This window comes from Typopeltis vanoorti, chromosome 5 (assembly GCF_054136105.1).
Source record: "Typopeltis vanoorti isolate ZY-2024b chromosome 5, IOZ_Tvanoo_1.0, whole genome shotgun sequence".
Classification (NCBI taxonomy): Eukaryota; Metazoa; Arthropoda; class Arachnida; order Uropygi; family Thelyphonidae; genus Typopeltis; species Typopeltis vanoorti.
Genome location: NC_143553.1, coordinates 135458593 through 135478068, shown reverse-complemented (window position 1 = coordinate 135478068; position 19476 = coordinate 135458593). Strand labels below are relative to the sequence as shown.

Here is a 19476-nt window from a genome sequence, read left to right as displayed (position 1 = left end):
AGGTCTGTTAACGGCCACGTGTTATTCAGGTCCTCCTTCGATTGGTCGCTTCTGCATTAGGCTTGTGACTACGTCATCCTTTCACATTCTGGAAGAATGTGAAAGGATCTCGAACATCTCACTGCCTCAATACAGTGTTGTCTCTGCTCCTACTTGAATGGGACATCCGGCAACTGGCATAATTTCTGCGTAAGCCTACGATTTGCATGCTGCTCGTCGTGGAATCTTGTTCAGCATACTCAGTGTGCCTGTCTGCTATCCGGCATCACGGGACCCTCTCGCTCGTCCCTTCTACGTCCGCTAGTCAGGAATCCTCGAGGTGAAGTCAGGAACAACCAGAAAAAAGCCTCACATTATCGCACACATTGCCTTATACTTCGTCCCTTCTTTTCCACATGACCCTTCATTTTCATGCCCTCAAGATGATCCTCCAAGTCCTTGCTGCCATTAGGTGCTGTATTCTAGGGAATCGCACTTGTGTCATCTTCCTCGTACATTATAGCTTGCGGCATTACAGCCGATACGTGCGTATTTAACTCAACCTTTGCACTGGTACTCTTAAATTCTTTGGCGACCTACTGAGTTTAACACAGCTTAATGGGACAAGATTATACTACTTTTTCCTTATTACAAATTAATTAATCCGATAATCCTTCAATTTAGTTTTCAACTACCAGATTTTTCTAATGCGATTTACATGTTATTACACAACTTTCTATACAACATAAATTCAGAACTGTGTGCTGTTAACTAGGTATTATCTGAGTTAGCCAAATTCTCATGTTAGATTCTGAATGAATAGTTTCTTAAAATTTCGTCCATTCAGGATCTAACACCACTACCCAGACCGGTTTCGACCTTTATTGAGGTCTCGTCAGTGGGAGCCAGACTTAAAATGCCAAGGTTGAAGTAATGCAAAGCTTATAAATTTTACCTAAACAAGTTGCCACAAGGTGTTTTGACCTTATTAAATATGAAATCTCAGGATGAGAGAAAGATGTAGAAAGTTTTTTACCATGGGTATACTGTGCATTAAAGATACTAGATACTACTAGCCCTTGCTTTTAATGCATATCATCATACATCTCTGCAAGGGGGATGTGCTTTGCATTAGGGGAAAATACTAAGGAAAGTGATCAGAACTTACTCCACCTTTACCACTAGTTGCCTCAGACTTGAATTACGTTCAGGCACAAACTTGACTTACTTGTCTGTTTGCTTACTTGGGAAATAGGATTAAAAACCAAGTTTATATAAAATTGCTTGGTATCTTTAATGCATAGTATACCCAAGGTTAAAAATCTTTCTACATCTTTCTCTCATCCTGAGATTTTATATTTAATAAGGTCAAAGCACCTTGTGGCTACTTGTTCAGGTAAAATTTATAAGCTTTGCATTACTTCAACCTTGGCATTTTTAGGTCTGGCTCCCACTAACAAGACCACAATAAAGGTTGAAACCGGTTTGGGTAGTAGCCCTTGCCTTTAATGCATAGCATCGTACATCTCCGCAAGGGGATGTGCTTTGCATTAGGGGAAAATACTAAGGAAAGCGATTGAAGCTTACTCCACCTTTACCACGAGTTGCCTCAGACTCTATGTTCAGGCACAGACTTCACTTACTTGTCTGTTTGCTTACTTGGGAAATAGGATTAAAAACCAAGTTTGTATAAAATTGCTTGGTATCTTTAACGCAATGTTATCACTGAATTAGACAAGGGAAATGAATACACAATGATACTTTTGGATTTTGCTAAGGCTTTTGACAGAATACAGCATGGAAGACTGTTGCATAAATTGGAGAATGTGGATTTGTTTCTAATATATTAGTGTAGTTAAGAGGATGGCTGACTGACATATCAAAAAGTGGTATAGGGATGTGAGTCTGCAAGATTTAAGGTAACAAGTGGTGTACCACAAGGATCAGTCCTTGGTCCACTGTTATTCAATCTGTACATTAATGATATTGGGAAAAATTTGACAGGTGATATACAGCTATTTGCTGATGATGCAAAGATATGTAGTATAATCAGGAATGCTGCTGATGTGCAATACTTGCAGAATGATTTGAATAAGCTGGAATTGTGGAAATGGGAAAAATGGATGCCAGTAAATGTAAAGTCATGCATATTGATTAGATATCCAATCCTCATGTAATATTGGTGAGATTATGCTTGAAGAAACTAATGAGCTAGGGATCTTGGAGTGTTAATAGATAGGAAGTTGAAGTTCAGGGGCCATGTGGCAAAGATTGCAAATATAACTCAAAAGATAATTGCAATGCTGAAATGAATGTTCACATGTAAAAATAAGGATGTCATTTTGCCTCTTTACAAGGCCTTGATAAGACCTCTTGGACTATGGTGTGCAGGTCTGGTCTCCTGATTTCCGTTGTGATTCTGATATAGTAGATAGAGAGAGAGAGTGCAAAGGAGAGTGTTAAAAATGATATCAGATTGTGGAATACTGATTATGAAGACAGATTGAGAATTTGTAGACTACAGACACTAGCTAACAGGAGAAAGAGAGGTGATGTGATTAAATTGTACAAACTTCTGAAAGGGTCATATAGGATTTCAGTTGATGGAATTTTTCATTTTATAGAGGGTATGGATAGGACAAGAGGGCATCCTTGGAAGCTGAAAATGAATGTCAGTAAGAAGGGGTAAGGGCTAGATTTTTCTCTCATTGGGTGATGCGTGATTGGAATGGATTTCCATTGGTTGTGGTATGTGCAAGCAGTGTGAATGAATAAGTATGATAGTGGGTACATGTGTGTAGTCTCCCTCAATGAGTCCTGACTCCCTGGAGGTCTCTCTTAATAATAATAATAATGATAATCCTCTTAGTTTTGCTAAGAGGACTGAGAACTACTTATTGGATCATATGTTACCACAAGGCATTGGAAATGTAGCATTATAATTTAACTGTCAGTTAAAATTTATTCAGTGTTAAATATTTCTGAAATTTAGATAGCTTATTAAAGTAAATATGAAATGCATAACAGTCACAAATAGATGCAAAATATATCTGTAAATTTTCTTCTTTATCTGTAAAATGAATGTATCTGTAACTGTTTTCATAGCTCTCTTTATTTCTTACTTGTTTTCTAGGTATATGTTACAGGATATTAATGAAAATGATCTGGAAAAGAAATTGGAGCATACCTTTGTAAGTCAGCAATTACTTATCCTAACCAGACATTTTGACTTGGCTGATCAAGCAGGAAGGTATACAGGTTATCACTTGTGTGCAACTATATCATTTGATATATTTTTATATAAATGTAATGTTTTTGAGCAAGAGTTTTAAGAGTTCAAAAAATATTTTTAAAATGATGCCACGACTAAGCCACCTAACCTCCATATAATATAGCAAACTGCTGTATTGCGAATCCAATTCATCCAACAAAGCATTGAATTGTCAATAATTCAAGGTGTGAGAGCGTATCCAGTTTACTGTTTTAATTATTACACTCATTACGTGTTCCATCTTTAGTTTTTTAGCACGAAGTGATTCCTGGTGTATTATGCAGTGAAACAATTTAAGTTTGTCCTTGCACAACATTTCCTTTTTCATTTGAAGTTTTGTAACACGTCTTTGACTTTAACACCAACCATAGCAGGAGCCATCTGTAGTCACAATTACTCATTTTGACCAGTCCACGTGATCATTTTCAAGACTTCTCTCAATACACAAATATAAGTCATTTCCTGTCATTGTTCCTGACATAGGCACTATATCCAATAGGTCTTCAGTTACATTCATATTGTCATCAATGCCATGAATAAATATTGCTAACTGGGAAGTATTAATAATGTCTATACATTCGTCAACTGCAATGGAAAACACGCTCCGCAACTGTATTTCCTGATAGGCTTATATTTTGAAATGCTTGCTTTTTTCTGGACATATGATTTCGACTGCACTTAAAATACAATTTTTAATAAATTCCCCATCAGTAAACGGTTTCGAAGCCCGAGCAATTTTTTCACTTATGATATAACTACATTTAACAGTAGCATCACTTGTTGTGATAACATTCGAAAATGTCCTCTGTTGAAACTTCAGTTCATTTTTTAAGTCTTTAAGTTTGTCATCATGCATCTTTTCTGTATATTTATCACAGTTCTTATGGTTTGTTTCATAATGGTGTTTTAGGTTATATTCTTTCACCACGGTGACACTTTGTCTTCATATCAGACATGTTGGAATATTTTTTACTTTCACAAAGAAATATGTCTTCTCCCATTTTTCTTGGAAGTTTTGCCTTCTTGATCTATTTTTCTTTTTTTAACTTTAAGTTCAGACATTGTTTTGGGCAAAAAAATATAAGTTATTGAGTTAACTTTTTATTAACACACTATCATAACCTGTTACAATGATAACCTGTAACTTATTGACATTGTATCGTGTGGCTTAAAATGGCTGCTTGACAAGTAAGTGTTGCCAACATTTGATGATAGAAACATGGTAGAAAGAATTGTCATAATAAGTTTTGCTTTTGTTTAAAGCTGTCATAAAACATTTGGAAGTTTGAATTTTTTCTATTTTAATCCTCGCAGGATATTAGAAACATTGATTTTAGAAAAGAAATCATTAAGATTGCGGGCCACCAGTTTACAACTCCTGGTTTAGAGGGCAAGTCTTCCAAGCCAGTTTTTATGTTATGTGTATTGGTTTGGCCATAATATATGACTCATGTGCTCTTTGTGCTATTCTATCTCACTACTGAGTTAGTCACAGATGTTATCAAGTATGAAAGTTCGCTAGTGAACTTTCATACTTTATGACATTCTGGGACCATAGTGCTATATAGTGAATAAGGGTAAAGATTTCTGGAGATCATGGAAATACCAATGTTATCATCTTCCTTGTTATCAAATTAAATTACACAACCTTTTTGGGAGTATAATACTTGATATGCAGTATCTCACCTCATACAAAAAAAAATTCACAATTGTAATCAGTAATGGGTTGATCTTTTCCAGTCTCTCAGAATTGTAGATACATTATCATTGTAGATACACTTAGCTGCTTGCCACTTCAACATTATTGCAGAAACATTCATTTGAAGTGGGTGAATGTTCCTGTAATGTCCTTGGGGAGGAAACTGTTGAGGCGACATTATAGCATAGCGATTGTATGCTTTCAGTATAGGCAATATGGCTAAAAGTCTATATCCTCCCACTGCACGCCTCCTCCCTGCTCTTTACTTCATTTCTGAAACATCACTGTGAAATTGAACACAAAGTGAGTACTCTAGTTCTGATTGAGTTACATAAATTATTCATGTTGCAATTCCCATTCTGTTCAGAATTCCTACTTAGTATCCAAACACAAATTCATAACAATTGTAAAACAACCATTAATATATTTAAGTCTTTATGACTTAAATATGTTAATATTTAATTTTTAATACTTAAATAGATGAGGCAATTGAACCTTGCAAAGGTTCAATTGCCTCATCTGTACTCTCTCTCATCAGGATTGCTACAATACCTGAATGCACTGTTGCTAAAATACCTGAACGCAAAGTCCAGTTTCTTGGTATTATTCTTCTCTTCCAACTCCTGCACAGATAATGAAGACAAATCTCTTCACTCTACTAGGAACAACACTTTATATCTCCTGTGGCCTTTTGCCAGTAAGACAACAGAGAATGTTGAATATGCTAGAGATTGAAAAGGTTTCTAGTCCTGATAGACCCACCTCACCCCATTTGTAGATAAATATACTCTGGAACTAACACCTATCCTGTATCATCTCTACATTGTTATACTCAGCTAGCATCCATCTCACAGCATTAAAGCTATTCCATATTCAGCCCATATCAAAAAAAGAATATAAATATCTACCATCAAACTCGAATGGTAGACACACTTTTACAAACTTGCTCTCACATTGGTACTCTCTAAAGTGATGGAAAAGGTAATCAACATTAAGTTTTTCATTACCTGGAGAACTTCTGGCTAATTAGTGACTGCTGGACACATGCCATAGAGAGCTGCTGTGCAAATTGTCATCTTATGGTCTGCTGTTCATCCTTGGTAAATCAGTTGACGGTTTTTTCTTGGATCATTTGCTACATCTAATGGCAGATAGTGTTTCTGTCTTCAGATTTCTTCTAATGCAGATATTCCTCAAGACTTTGTTATATCATCCCACTCTCTTCTTCTTATATATAAATGATCTTCTTTCACTGAACCTCAAATCCTATCCATAGTTTTGCTGATAATGGCACTCGCCATTCCTTTTACTCATGCAACAGACCTTTCAGTGCCCAAGCATTCAAAACTTCAAGGTCTTCTACAACCACTGCTCTAATACTCTTTTCCATATCATCCTTCAGTGGTGTGCTGACAATCTATTCATCTTCAATGCTTTCCTAAACACAATTCTGTATCTCCCTCCCACACACAAAAGAACTTAGTCTCCCTTCCCTTACTCTTGATAACACTCATCATCACTAGCAAGATCAAATCTATTTTCTTGGATCAACATTTTACCTCTAACCCTTTTTTAGCACAAACACACATCATGTCTGTAATATTTTTGCTCATGACATTACTTTTCACCTGTCCAAATTATTGCTGTCATATTTGGAGATGGTGCATCAAAAATCTCTCATAAAATTTTTTTAATGCTCTCCAAAAGAGATCAGCTCTGATGATTGACAATCCTTTTCTTATTCATCTCTTTTCAGTCATTGTTTTGCAGTATGTTTTGTTTCTGCATTGCTTTTTTACAAATACTTTCATGGGCACTGTTCAGCAGAACTGGCATCCATTTTTCTTCCATTTCTGCTAAACCTACAATAACACAAACAGCAGCATTAAACATAATAAAAGATAAATAAAAGAAAATAGAGGAAGCTATTCATGTTATTGGAGGGGTGTTAATCATTATGGGTGACTGGAATGCCAAAATTGGAAAAGAAAATAAGTTCTGTTTAAGGTCCATCCATATAGATATGGCATAAGAAATGATAGAGGTGATAGATGTATTGAATTTTGTTTAAAACATAAATTGATCATTGCAAAATTTTTTATGAACAAACAAACAAACAAACAAAAAAAATTTGATTAGTATGTGTACCATCGGAGATGGTATACATACTAATCAAATAGATTTTATTATGATCAGTCAGAGATATAGAAATGGAATAACAAATACTAAAGTTATGCCAAATGCCAACTGTGGATTAGACCACAGACTTGTGAGAATTACAATAAAGTTAAAAAAGATAACAGATTTAAAACATTCAAGTGAGATACAGTAAAATTAAGTAACAGTAATACCAAACTTTATTTCAAAATAATATAGCACAGTATATTGAGAAAGAATACTCCAACAAATCAATCAAGATAGAAGAAGCAATATTGGCTACAGTAAAAAAAAATGTATTGGAAAAATGAGCAAATTTAAAAAACCATGCATGACTGAAGAGATACTAGAACTAATGGATAAAAGAAGAACCTGGAAAAATAACCCTAATGGAAATGAACAATATAAAAAATTAGATAGACAAATAAAAAATGAATATAGAGAAGAAAAACATAGATGGAACAATAATAATTGCTTAGAAGTATAGAAATTAGATAAAGAAAATAAAATTGTAGAGTTACATTTCAAAAATAAAATTTCTTAATAACCAAAAGAAATAACAAACCGGCAATTATTATTTATTAGTTATAAGAATGTTATTATAAATCCAGAAGACAAGATACAAAGATGGAAGGGAATACCTAACACAATCTGGAAAATTCAAATAATCCAGGTATACAATATGCACTCACTGCCCTTATGGGTAGTGAGTGCATCTAGTGTAAATGAATTTAAAGGAAGGTATGATTGCTGGGTTGGGTAATTGACAGCCTCCCTCGATGAGTCCTTGACTTCCTGGAGGTCTCAGATAATAATAATAATAACTAGATGCACTCACTACCCATAAGGGTAAGTGAGTGCATCTAGTTGTAAATGAATTTAAAGGTGAGTGCATCTAGTCATCTAGGTGAGTGCACTAGTGTAAATGAATTTAAAGGAAGGTATGATAGCTGGGTTGGGTAATTGACAGCCTCCCTCGATGAGTCCTTGACTCCCTGGAGGCCTCAGATAATAATAAATACTTAAAGAAGAAATAGTATCATCATCATCATCATCATCATCATATTCCTGCCATGTACCCTCAAGGGGTGTACAGGATATGATAGTACTACATGAAAAAATTACATCATTATTAATTTCCTATCTACAATTTTCCTCCAAATCAGTCTGTTACTTGTCAAGACTCCAACATTATCAGATCTTATATTTCTATTGTCTAAAGCACTTTGTACAGTATCAATCCACCTATATCTTGGTCTTCCTCTAGGTCGTTTTGCTGCCAACCTGACAGAGAACACTTGTTTTGCTAATCTTTCCTCGCCCATTCTGTTTAAGTGACCATACCACCTGAGATTAGCTCTGCTAACACATTCCTGGATGCTGACAATGTCAAGTTCTTTCCTAATATCCTCGTTTTTTAATATGATATTGCCATTGATGCCATCTGTTCACGCCTATAATCTTTCTCAGGACTCTCATATCTGTGGTCTCTAGTCTTTGGACAAGTGTTTTACTTCTGACCCAGCTCTCAGATCCATAAGTTAAAACTGGTTTGAACACTGTCTTGTACACAGCTAATTTAGTGTTCCGACTAATTTCTCTCTTATTCCATATGAATTTATTCAATTGACTTCCCACCATACCAGCTTTGCTTATTCTGTTGTCTATTTCTATATTTAATTTACCATCTTCAGTAAAAATCGTGCTTAAATAGCTGAAATGTTTTACTTGTTCCACAGGTTCTCCATTCACAACACAGTTGACATTTTCAATGATTCTGCCTATTTTCATTGTCTTTGTCTTTTCATTGCTGACCTTCATACCATATCTGTTACAACAGCTATTCAATTTAGTCAGAGAATCTTGCAGACTTGTAGCAGATTTATTTAGAAGTATAACATCATCTGCACAAAGCAAAGAGCTGACATTAACATCTCCAATTTTGATATCATGTTTAATACCACTTTCCTTCATAATGTGATCCATATAGATAATGAATAACAGAGGGGATAATGTACATCCTTGTCTCACACCAGATTTAACATTAAACCATCTTCCTGTACTTCCTTCAATTCTAACTGCTGACTTACAACTCAAATAAAGACTAAGTATTGCTTGATATAATGCCCCATTGACACCATATAACTGCAGCGTATTGAATAGCTTCTCTCTTGGCACCTTGTCATATGCCTTTTCCAGATTGACAAAACTTAAATACAGATCTTTGTTATATTCCCATGCTTTCTCGACTGCTATATTCAGGCAATGACAATCAAGGAAAAGAAGGAGTAGCCATAGTATTCAACACAAAATACGAGGCTAATCTTCTTGAATGGCAGTCAGTCTCAAGTAGAGTAATGTGGGCAAATATGAGAATGGGGAACTGGACAATGAGACTTATTTGTGCCTATGGTCCCACAGAAGGCTCTACTAAGGTAGAAGTGGAGGAATTTTTTGAGGCTTTAGAAAAAAGCAACTGATACAATGAAAAAGGAAAAGTTGGTCCTTGTTGGGGATCTAAATAGTAGAGTAGGAAATGATTGTGAGACATACAAAAATATTTTGGGAAAATTTGGAGAAAAGAGCAAAGCTAATAATAATGGCAAATATCTGTTGGATTTCTGCTCAGGACATGGACTGGTTATTACTAACACCATGTTCCAACATAAAAATGTGCACAAATTCACATGGAGAGAAGAGGCTAGGAATAAGAAAAGTCTCATTGACTATGTTATTGTTGATAGTGATGTTTTCTCCCTAGTGCAGGACACCAGAGTGTACAGAGGATTTGAAATTGGAAGTGATCACTATTTAGTCTTGAGCAGGATAAAATTGAATTTCATATTTGAAAGAAGAACATGTAAGAAAGTTTTAAAGCGAATAAAAGTTGAGCAGCTCTCAGATGCGAACTGTAGGCTAGAATACACAAAGATTATTGAAGAAAAAATGAAAGTTTGAGAACAGGAATCAAACCTTGGAGATTCAGTGGCAAACTCTGAAGAAAACATTGATTGATTCTGCCAGAGAGGCATGTGGTGAGGTTATCTGTATGGATAAAAAAATCAGAACTCCCTGGTGGACACAGGAAGTTAAAGAGGCAGTGAAGGAAAAGAAGAAAGCATACCAAAAGTTCCTGTCAAATAAGTCAGCTTGTGCTCTTAGAGAATATAGAGACAAATGCAAGAATGCTAAACACTGTGTAAAACTAGCTAAACAAAAGGCATGGGAGGACTTTGGCAAGAATATAGAAAATAAATATGAAGAAGGTGGAAAAATATTCTGGAGGTTGTTGAAGAAGCTTAAAAATGGAGGAAAGAGTGCTGTAAAAGGAATTAGAGATGATAAAGGTGACATGAAAACGGGAGAAAAAGATATCCTTGAAGTATGGAGTAATTACTTTGAAAAACTGCTAAATGAAACAAGCAGTGATGACAGCACAGTGGTAAAAAACACTGACCAGGCATGCAGTCAGAAATACATATCCATACTAGAAGTAGATAAAGCCATCAAAGGCTTGAAATGTGGAAAGGCAGCAGGAGTAGATGATATTCGACCATAAATGCAGAAGTATGGTGGTATAAGAGTCTTACAGTGGCTGCACTGCATAGTTCAGAAAGCCTGGACAGAGGGACGAATTCCCGATGACTGGAGTAGAGCTCTCATAGTACCCATATATAAAAAGGGAAATAAAACTGCATGTGAGAATTACAGAGGTATTTCCCTACTGAGTGTTCCTGGCAAGATCTATGCAAGTATACTTGAGAAACGGTTGAGAAGAATTGTGGAAGAAAAGCTTGGTGAAGAACAAGCTGGATTCAGGCCAAATAGAGGCTGTCAGGATCAGATCTTCACTTTACGACAAATAGTCGAGAAGAAATAGTAAGCATAGTAAAAGAACTACCTAACAGTAAAATGACAGAATGTGATGGAATATCAGCTGAGTTAATAAAAGAGATAGGGAAAAAGGAAGAAGTTTTTTAATAGAAATAATACAGAATATATATGATACAGGCATACTACCAAAAGACTTCATAAAATCTATTGCATTTTGATACCAAAAAAGAATAATGCACCAAAATGCAAAGATTTTAGAACAGTTAGTATCATATCCCATGCTTCAAAAATATTATTGAAAATAATAATGTTTTCTAGAATTAAATGCCATATCAGTGAACAATAAAAAAGGCATTCATGCCAGGAGAAAGTACAATTAATGCAATTTATGAATTAAAAACTGTTATTGAAAGATCAATAGAAATAAAGAATAACATATATCTATGCTTTATAGACTTTCAAAAAAAGTCTTTGACAGTAAGCCATGAAAAGTTAATAGAAATATTAAAAGACATTCAAATTGATACAAAAGACCTCAGAATAATAACAGAATTATACTAGAATCAGAAGACACAAATTATAAACAGAAGGAATAATGAAACAAAATTCCTTTGAAACAAAAATGAAACAAAAAATATTATTGAAAATAATAATGTTTTCTAGAATTAAATGCCATATCAGTGAACAATAAAAAAGGCATTCATGCCAGGAGAAAGTACAATTAATGCAATTTATGAATTAAAAACTGTTATTGAAAGATCAATAGAAATAAAGAATAACATATATCTATGCTTTATAGACTTTCAAAAAAAGTCTTTGACAGTAAGCCATGAAAAGTTAATAGAAATATTAAAAGACATTCAAATTGATACAAAAGACCTCAGAATAATAACAGAATTATACTAGAATCAGAAGACACAAATTATAAACAGAAGGAATAATGAAACAATAGATATCAAAAGAGAAATAAGAGGAGGAGGAATATGAAGAAATTGAAATGGGAATAAAAATGAATTGCAACAGCATTAACTATTCTGTTGCAATTTGCTAATGATTTGATGTTCATAGCAAAATCAAAAAGAGTTACAAAATATGGTTGAAATACTAATCAAAATGAGTCAGAATTATGACTTAGTATTAAATACAGCTAAAACCAAGTATATGGTAATGAGCAAAAATCAGCTACAAAATGCAAATTTAAGAGTATCAATGGGATTCATTCAAAATGTAAAGGTTTATAATTATTTAGGAATAATGATTACAGAAGGTGGAACAACAGTTATGGAAATAAAGTCGAGAAAATAGCTAAGGCAAAAGAAGCATTTTGGAATAATAAATTTCAATGATGACCTCTGGAATAAATAAACTGAATAAAATAAGAATGATAGTCCTGTATGGTACACGTTAAATTATGGATGAGACATGGACAATACGAAATCCATAATTAGAAATTTTCACGTTTTTGAGATGTGCTTATAAGAGATCACTGAAGATTTCTTTGGAAAAAAAAAAAAAAAAACTAATGTAATGAAGTTAATGGGAACCAAAAAGAGCACTGATGGAAGACTTTATAAAGAGAAAGTACAAGATGGCAGGACACATATTAAGAGGATCAGCAGGGAAAATGTCACTGGAAATACTGGAGGGAAAATTATAGAGAAGATCTCCTGGTAGGCCAAAAACTTCTTGCTTGATGATGTAAAGAAATGTATGGGTAATGAGCTATTACAAGATCAGAGGAATTGATACTCTGGCATACCATGATTGCTAACCTCCAAATTGGAGAAGCTACTTAAGAAGAAGAATACCTAAAAAAGCAAACCATAAGTTTTATGTTGGTCCTAACCACAAGAGATTGGAAATCATTGAGTATTCTGGATGGGCAGAAGATTAGATAATTTGAGAACTCTGCTCTAGAGACCACATGATGCTTCAAGATACTTCAGGTCCCCAAGCAGAGTGGGGGTTTTAACACTGGATAATGGAATTATTTACTGCCAAAATACTTTCACAAACATCCATGCCACAATGAGATCCAAACCCACAGCTTTTTGGTTGAAGAGTGCAGATACTATCCCATCAGCCATCTAGATCAGTGCTTCCCAAACTTCTGGATGTCAGGACCCTGTTTGCAAAAATCAAAATATTTCACGGCCCCCCTCGAAAAAAAATCGTAATAGAGATATATTATTATAATATTTATTTTATTTATATTCAATACAAAACATACACAGTGAATATTGCAAAAATTAAATGCATATATTACATTTTTTGCCTCTTACCGTTTGGTTCTGAAGACGATGCGGGCTGTTATGGTAAAATATGAAATACTGTCCTTTTTCTTTTGAGTCTGTTTCTGCTTCTTCTGATTGTTCGCAGGAATTTTTTTTTTATCAGCCACTTATCCATCTCAGGGTTAAATTTTTTAACGTAGAATAGATCAAATAATATCCACTTACCGTTACTGGTGTTGGATTCTGATTATATAGAGATTGGATTAATTATTATTTGTTTCAGAATCCAACATGATCTTCCATCACAAAGGCTAGACTTGTAAATATTATTTAATGTAAACAACTTATTTTACAATTTAATATTCATATAACTACCTTTAATTTTGTCTAATATTTAATTATTTAATCAAAGATATATGTATTAATAATGAAAAGACTATATTAAATATTATTAAGCTATTTTATTTATTACTATGTTAATATTATAAGAATTTCTATTTGATATTTTAACTGCACATTAACTGAAATGTAAATATTCTTTATTTATTCCTATTTGTAGAAGTTTAGCATTATGCAATACCTCAATTTTATTATATTTTGTTTGGTTGTCATGGAGACGTGTGTAAGTGAGCGAGCATGTTTTGGAACACCACGTGAGAAGAAGGTTTATTGAAAAGAGTTTTAGAAAGAAATCACGAGAATAATTTAGGTGGGAAGAACGGATATATAAGCGATGAACGCTGAAATTATTAATGAATTAAGAGAGAGAGAGAAAGGAGAGGATTGGCATTAGGTTGGAATCGGAGCATTTGGGAATCACAGTGCGATAATAGCGAGTCGGCAAGTCACTCAAGCAGCTAAATAAAGTCTACTAGTCGAGAGCTAATAAGTTGTAGAATAACAATTATAGCTACGAAAAACAGCTGAGAGACTATTAAATAGACTAGCGATACTTGAGTTGAGATTTAATTTCAGCGCCGACCTTTCAAGGACATATGGAACCTTGAAGCAAAGTATGAAGTTTCTAGAGAATAGTAGAGCCTGTGAAGTTAAAGTTTACCGTTAGCTGTGTTTAGAATTATAGTGCCTAAAGAATTAATTGAATGCTGGAGGAATGAACAACTGTGCGTATAAAACCTAAAGTTAAGGAATTAATGTGTTACCTTAATTCATGAGTGATCAGTAGTACTTCATGCAAGAACGTTTGTTTATGTGTATTGTGACTGATGATTAATTCAGTTATTGCTTAGAAGATTTATTTTAATGAGTGCCGTTTACTGTTTAAAGTGTTTACAGTTATAAAAAGTGTTTGTGTGTACGTAGATGAAGAAGAAGATTATCGGTAAGATTACTCCAACCATTAATATTTCTATATAGAGAAGTGTGTGAGTTTCCAAGAATTTCCTTATACTAACAGTAACTATTGCAGAGAATTAGCTGAAGTGTAGAATTAAAAGTGTTTGTTTGTGAAGAAGAATTACTGCAATTTTTATTGTATTTTGGAACTTAAGAAACAGTGAGAAGACTGTACTAGAGATAACAGATTTACCATTGTCTGAGTTTGTGTGATTGTACTTATATCAGAGAAGCTAAAATGTTTGTGATATCTTAATTACTGATTTGAAGTTAAGTGTAAAATTTGTGATTTTAAAATTAAATGTTTGTTTTTGTTAATCCAAAGTTGTTTTTTGCCTGAATCTCTTTTACTGCACCATTCATAAAATATTCGAACCAAAGCGGGTAAATTAAGTAAGTTAAATATACTCGGCCAGTATATATAATAACAACATATAAGAGAAGGGTTGTTAAGAGTTGGTTTACCTTCAATTCTTGAACTAATTCAGATATATAGTGGCGCAGTCTTTAAATATAAATTTTCTTTATATTTGATTAGAAATCAACTTGCAACCTATCAATTAGTTAAGAACATCGTAATAGTAATCATGTCGGATCCAAAGTACAGCTTGAGAAGAAGTAGGATCCAACACTGGCACACCACAAACTGATAACATGAAATTAGTGAATATTAGCTGAATAAGGGAATCCCCGGATCAGGAACATTTTTCTCTTTTGTGACTTTTCTCCCTTTAGGATAATTAAGCCTAACGTGAAACAGACAGCAAAGGCAGGTTATTAAAACATGCATATGATTGGTGCAGTATTAACAAAAGATCGCGCAACTGAAAGATAAAAGCATAGCTGACAATTGAGTTGAAATGCTAACTCTCTTCAACCGAATTCCATATGTGAAACTGCCATAACATTCATTATATATATATATATTACTTAGTTTTAACATTTTTACGAATTTTAACACGTTCAGTTGAATTTTATTGCTGCCTTGGGAAATCGAATTCACACACATCTAATTAATAACAATAGTTTTTAGTTAGATACTGTGTTTGCTCATGCAACATATGGTTTTGTTTCAGTCTATACAGCATAGTTTCTGTATGAGGGGACATGTGATTCATTAATTAGTGTGTTTTTATCCCAGTTGTCTCTAATTGCACTATTTGTTGAGAAATATATTACACAGACCCCTCATACCTTATTCACTGGCATAATAAAACTACTTGTTTTTATTGCCTCTGCAGTATAGTGGCCGTTAGGGAGGGCATGTTGTTTATCACTGCAAGCAAGTTACTATCTCCCCACATGAACTTGTTTAAGCTTTTTTTCATGTGTGAAGTATATGCGAAACTTTTATTGGTAACAAAAAACTAGCTCGGATGACAGTGATAATATAAAACGAGTTTTGATATGTATATAAAGTCAATATCAACAGTCCCTGATTACGAACTCGTGATGAAAGGGATAGGAAGATTTGGAGCTTCCCTGGAGAGCATTCAAAGTAAATACAATTAACCACTGCTTTGAAATGAAACATATGAATAAGCAATATTTACTAATATTCATTAAGCGCCAAAATACGCAGGAAGCAAAGTTTGTGAACCAACACCAATGTGTGAATTTTTCCATTAAAATATAATAAATAATAAAAGTTAAATACGTTTCTTTTAAAATAAAAAAATTCTACTTAGTCTTAAAAACATTTTAAATTTGTTTTCTTTATTTCACAGCCCCCCTCAACAAAACCTACGGCCCCAAGGGGGCCACAGCCCACAGTTTGGGAAGCGCTGATCTAGATGATATTAGCAAGTTTAATTTCTTTTTGAGTCTCTTGAATGTACACAGTGCTTTGAAGTCGAACTATAAAAGAACAATTCCATCACATTTTGCTTGCTCTTGTGAAGTATGTACTACACACAATAAACATTTTGGTTTGTTTTTAATTACAAATAAAATGTTAGTAACATTGCTTTGATGACACTAAGATACTCTTTGATATGATTTAAACTTTCAAATGTAGAAGGTCCTTTTGCACACAAAAAAAGTCAAAAATTTAGTAATCCAGATGAGTAAAAAAAATATAAAAATAATCTTCCACCATAATACTTTTTACACCCATCTAGATAATTTTTTATGTGAATCCTACCCTTGAAAAGTTGTAAACCTATAGTGCATTAGTACTGTGAGTAATCTGAAACTTAGATAATCTGGAAACCTTTCTATAAAGATCAGATGTGATCTTTCAAACCACATCCCCAGTAAGGAGGATGGTGGTCTCAAACTGGGTAATAAAATTTGGCTACTACTTAATGATATTCAAAAATATCCAAGATTTAAACCAATGGCCTAATGAAGAGTAGATGCACAATCCACTCAGCTCTCACCTTCCCCCCAGTCAATGAATAGTGTGGTGTATGCTGCTTGCTACCATTTTATATATATATATATATATATATATATATATATATATATATATATATATATATATATGACTTAAATTATTTAAGGAATTTACAACGTATACTGGAATATTAATTAAAAGAAACTTTAATAAATACTTCCTATATTTAAGCAATGTCACATTGCCATCTTCAGTGGGAACATATAACTATGACACGTGCACGCAGGCACTACAAAAAGCAAATGAGGCAGGAGAGAAACTACTGTTGTTTTTAGAGTCCTAATGGTGCCTACTAGAGGACTATATTGGGTTGTCTTGGCTGTTGGGCTGAGGTTCTCGTGGTGCAAGCTTCCCAAATTTGGGGCAGTCTCATGCACCCAAATTTGTTGAGGTTTGGAAAGTATTTTAGAGCTGAGGCTGATTCTATGAATCTTTCATGATCTTTCATATTTAAACTTGCTGCGGTGTATTAACGTGGCTTTCTTCCAACATATTCTGTGGCAGGTATCCAGAGCATGGTCTGCAAGCCCAGCGCCACATCCACCAAAGACCAAAAGGTTTTAATATAAGCCTTTCTACAAGAATTACAGTCATACCCTGAAGTTATGTGGTAGGTGGGACCAACAAAAAGCATGTAAGTCGAATTCGCGTAACTTGGGGTATAATTTTGCATGTAATTTATATATACAACCATACAAAATATTAGTTAATTGGGGCCAAAGGTTTACAAAAACACTTATATTTTTTAAGAAATATAATCATAATTGTAGTTTTTCATACATAAAAAAAGAAAGTTATTTCTATGTCGATGGTTTCAAAAAATCTAATAGATTCGTCTGATGGCATAATGTCTTTTTCTTGGCACGCAAAATTTCTTCATAGCAAGCTAATGATTTTTTTATTCCTTGCCTTGTGGCTACAATTCGTTCCTCGTTAGAATCTATGTCCTCCAAAATCTGTAAACCTTTCTTTTATGATTGTTCTTACTGTGGATTCCTGTAGATCGAACTTCTTTGCTAGCTCACAAATTTTCATTCAGCCTTCAAAATGTTTAATAATGTTGAGTTTTGTTTCCAAAGTCAATGTTTTTCTTTTCTTGCTAGCTGTAGAAGAATCGGACTTGCTTCTTTTGGACAACATTATTATTTTTTATGTGATAAAATTTTTATCAAGAACATAACATTAAACAATCGCAAGGTTTGTAGACTATAAAAATCGGGTATGAATGGAGACCGCACGAAACACATCAGTGCATCTTCACAGCATATGCGACACTGGCGAATGCGGCTGGCTCCGGAAAGATATGACGTGGTGAGACATGAAGTGGGATGGGAATACGTACATATAAGAAACCACGTAACTCCGGATTCGCATAAGTCAGGGTATGACTGTATATACACACACACACACACACACACACACACACACACACACACACACACACACCGTATTTGCTGGCATATAAGATGCACTTTTTTCTTTGGAAATAGGTCTGAAAAACAGGGTGAATCTTATACTCAGATACTCACAGAATAGAAGATGTTAAAAATCAACTCAAGGAATTGAAAACTCAGTTAGCTGTAATTCCAGGAGGTCTAACTAGTCAGCTTCAATCTTTAGATGTCTGTATTAATAAATTTAAGGGATTTATGAAGGACAAGGGGAACAGCTGGATGCAGTCTTCAGATTTTGAGGTTATGCCACCAGAAAGGAGGAGGAGGCCTAACATTTCGCAAGTTTGTGAGTGGGTCAAAACTTCATGGGATGCTGTGAAAACTGAGACAGTGGTTAAATCATTTAAGAAGTGCGGCATTAGTAATGCACTGGATGGTACAGAGGACAGTTTGTTGTATGAGAAATCAGATTCTGATTTAGAAGAGGTTTCAAGTGTCTCTTCATTTAGCTCCGGAGATGAATTTCTGGGTTTTGATGAAGAAGATTAAAAGACGGGTACTCTTTCCTAGTTAGATTAGGTATTTGTTGAAAGTAGACCTACTTATTAGTTTATATTTGAAATACTGTAAATTCGTTATAATATTCAGTGATAAAGTTTTTTTCCTAAACAATGTGTATAAAAAAGGGGGGGGTGTCTTATATGGTATATATATATATTATGTGTATGTAGATATATTCCACTGGTTGGAATAAAAACATAGTGATAAACAAATTAATAAGGTTTTTTATTTTTATTTTATCACGGTGTTTATGATTAAACTAACAAACATGGATAATCTGAGTTTGCTTTTCGTATACCATTATTTATTAATTTTAGAATTTGACTTTTATATCCATATATATTTTATAAGGTATTTTTAATATTTCTCTCTAGTATATATTAAATTTTGGAGGTAAAATACTTGATTGTATCCAAATGCTCTAAATATAGTATTATTTGAAAGTTAGCAGTGACTACTACTAATTATATATTTGATTTAATCCTTTATCCAAGTGTAAGCAAACAAAATTTGCACCTGAAGTATTTTCAGGACTGGGGCAACTTGTAGCAAAGGTGGTATAAGTTCTCATCACTTGCCTTAGTATCCCATAA

At 33.9% G+C, this 19476-nt stretch overlaps 1 protein-coding gene across 4 annotated transcripts in view; it reads left to right on the top strand.

Annotated features, from left to right (window-relative positions):
- The window catches only part of Cap-G (Chromosome associated protein G), a 161725-nt gene that overhangs the window by 62597 nt on the left and 79652 nt on the right, over nt 1–19476 (top strand). For all 4 annotated transcript variants that reach the window (XM_090392755.1, XM_090392754.1, XM_090392752.1 and 1 more), the window contains exon 8: nt 3113–3229. In XM_090392755.1, the coding sequence (XP_090248881.1) occupies nt 3113–3229 (117 nt within the window). The remainder of the gene's footprint in view (nt 1–3112; nt 3230–19476) is intronic.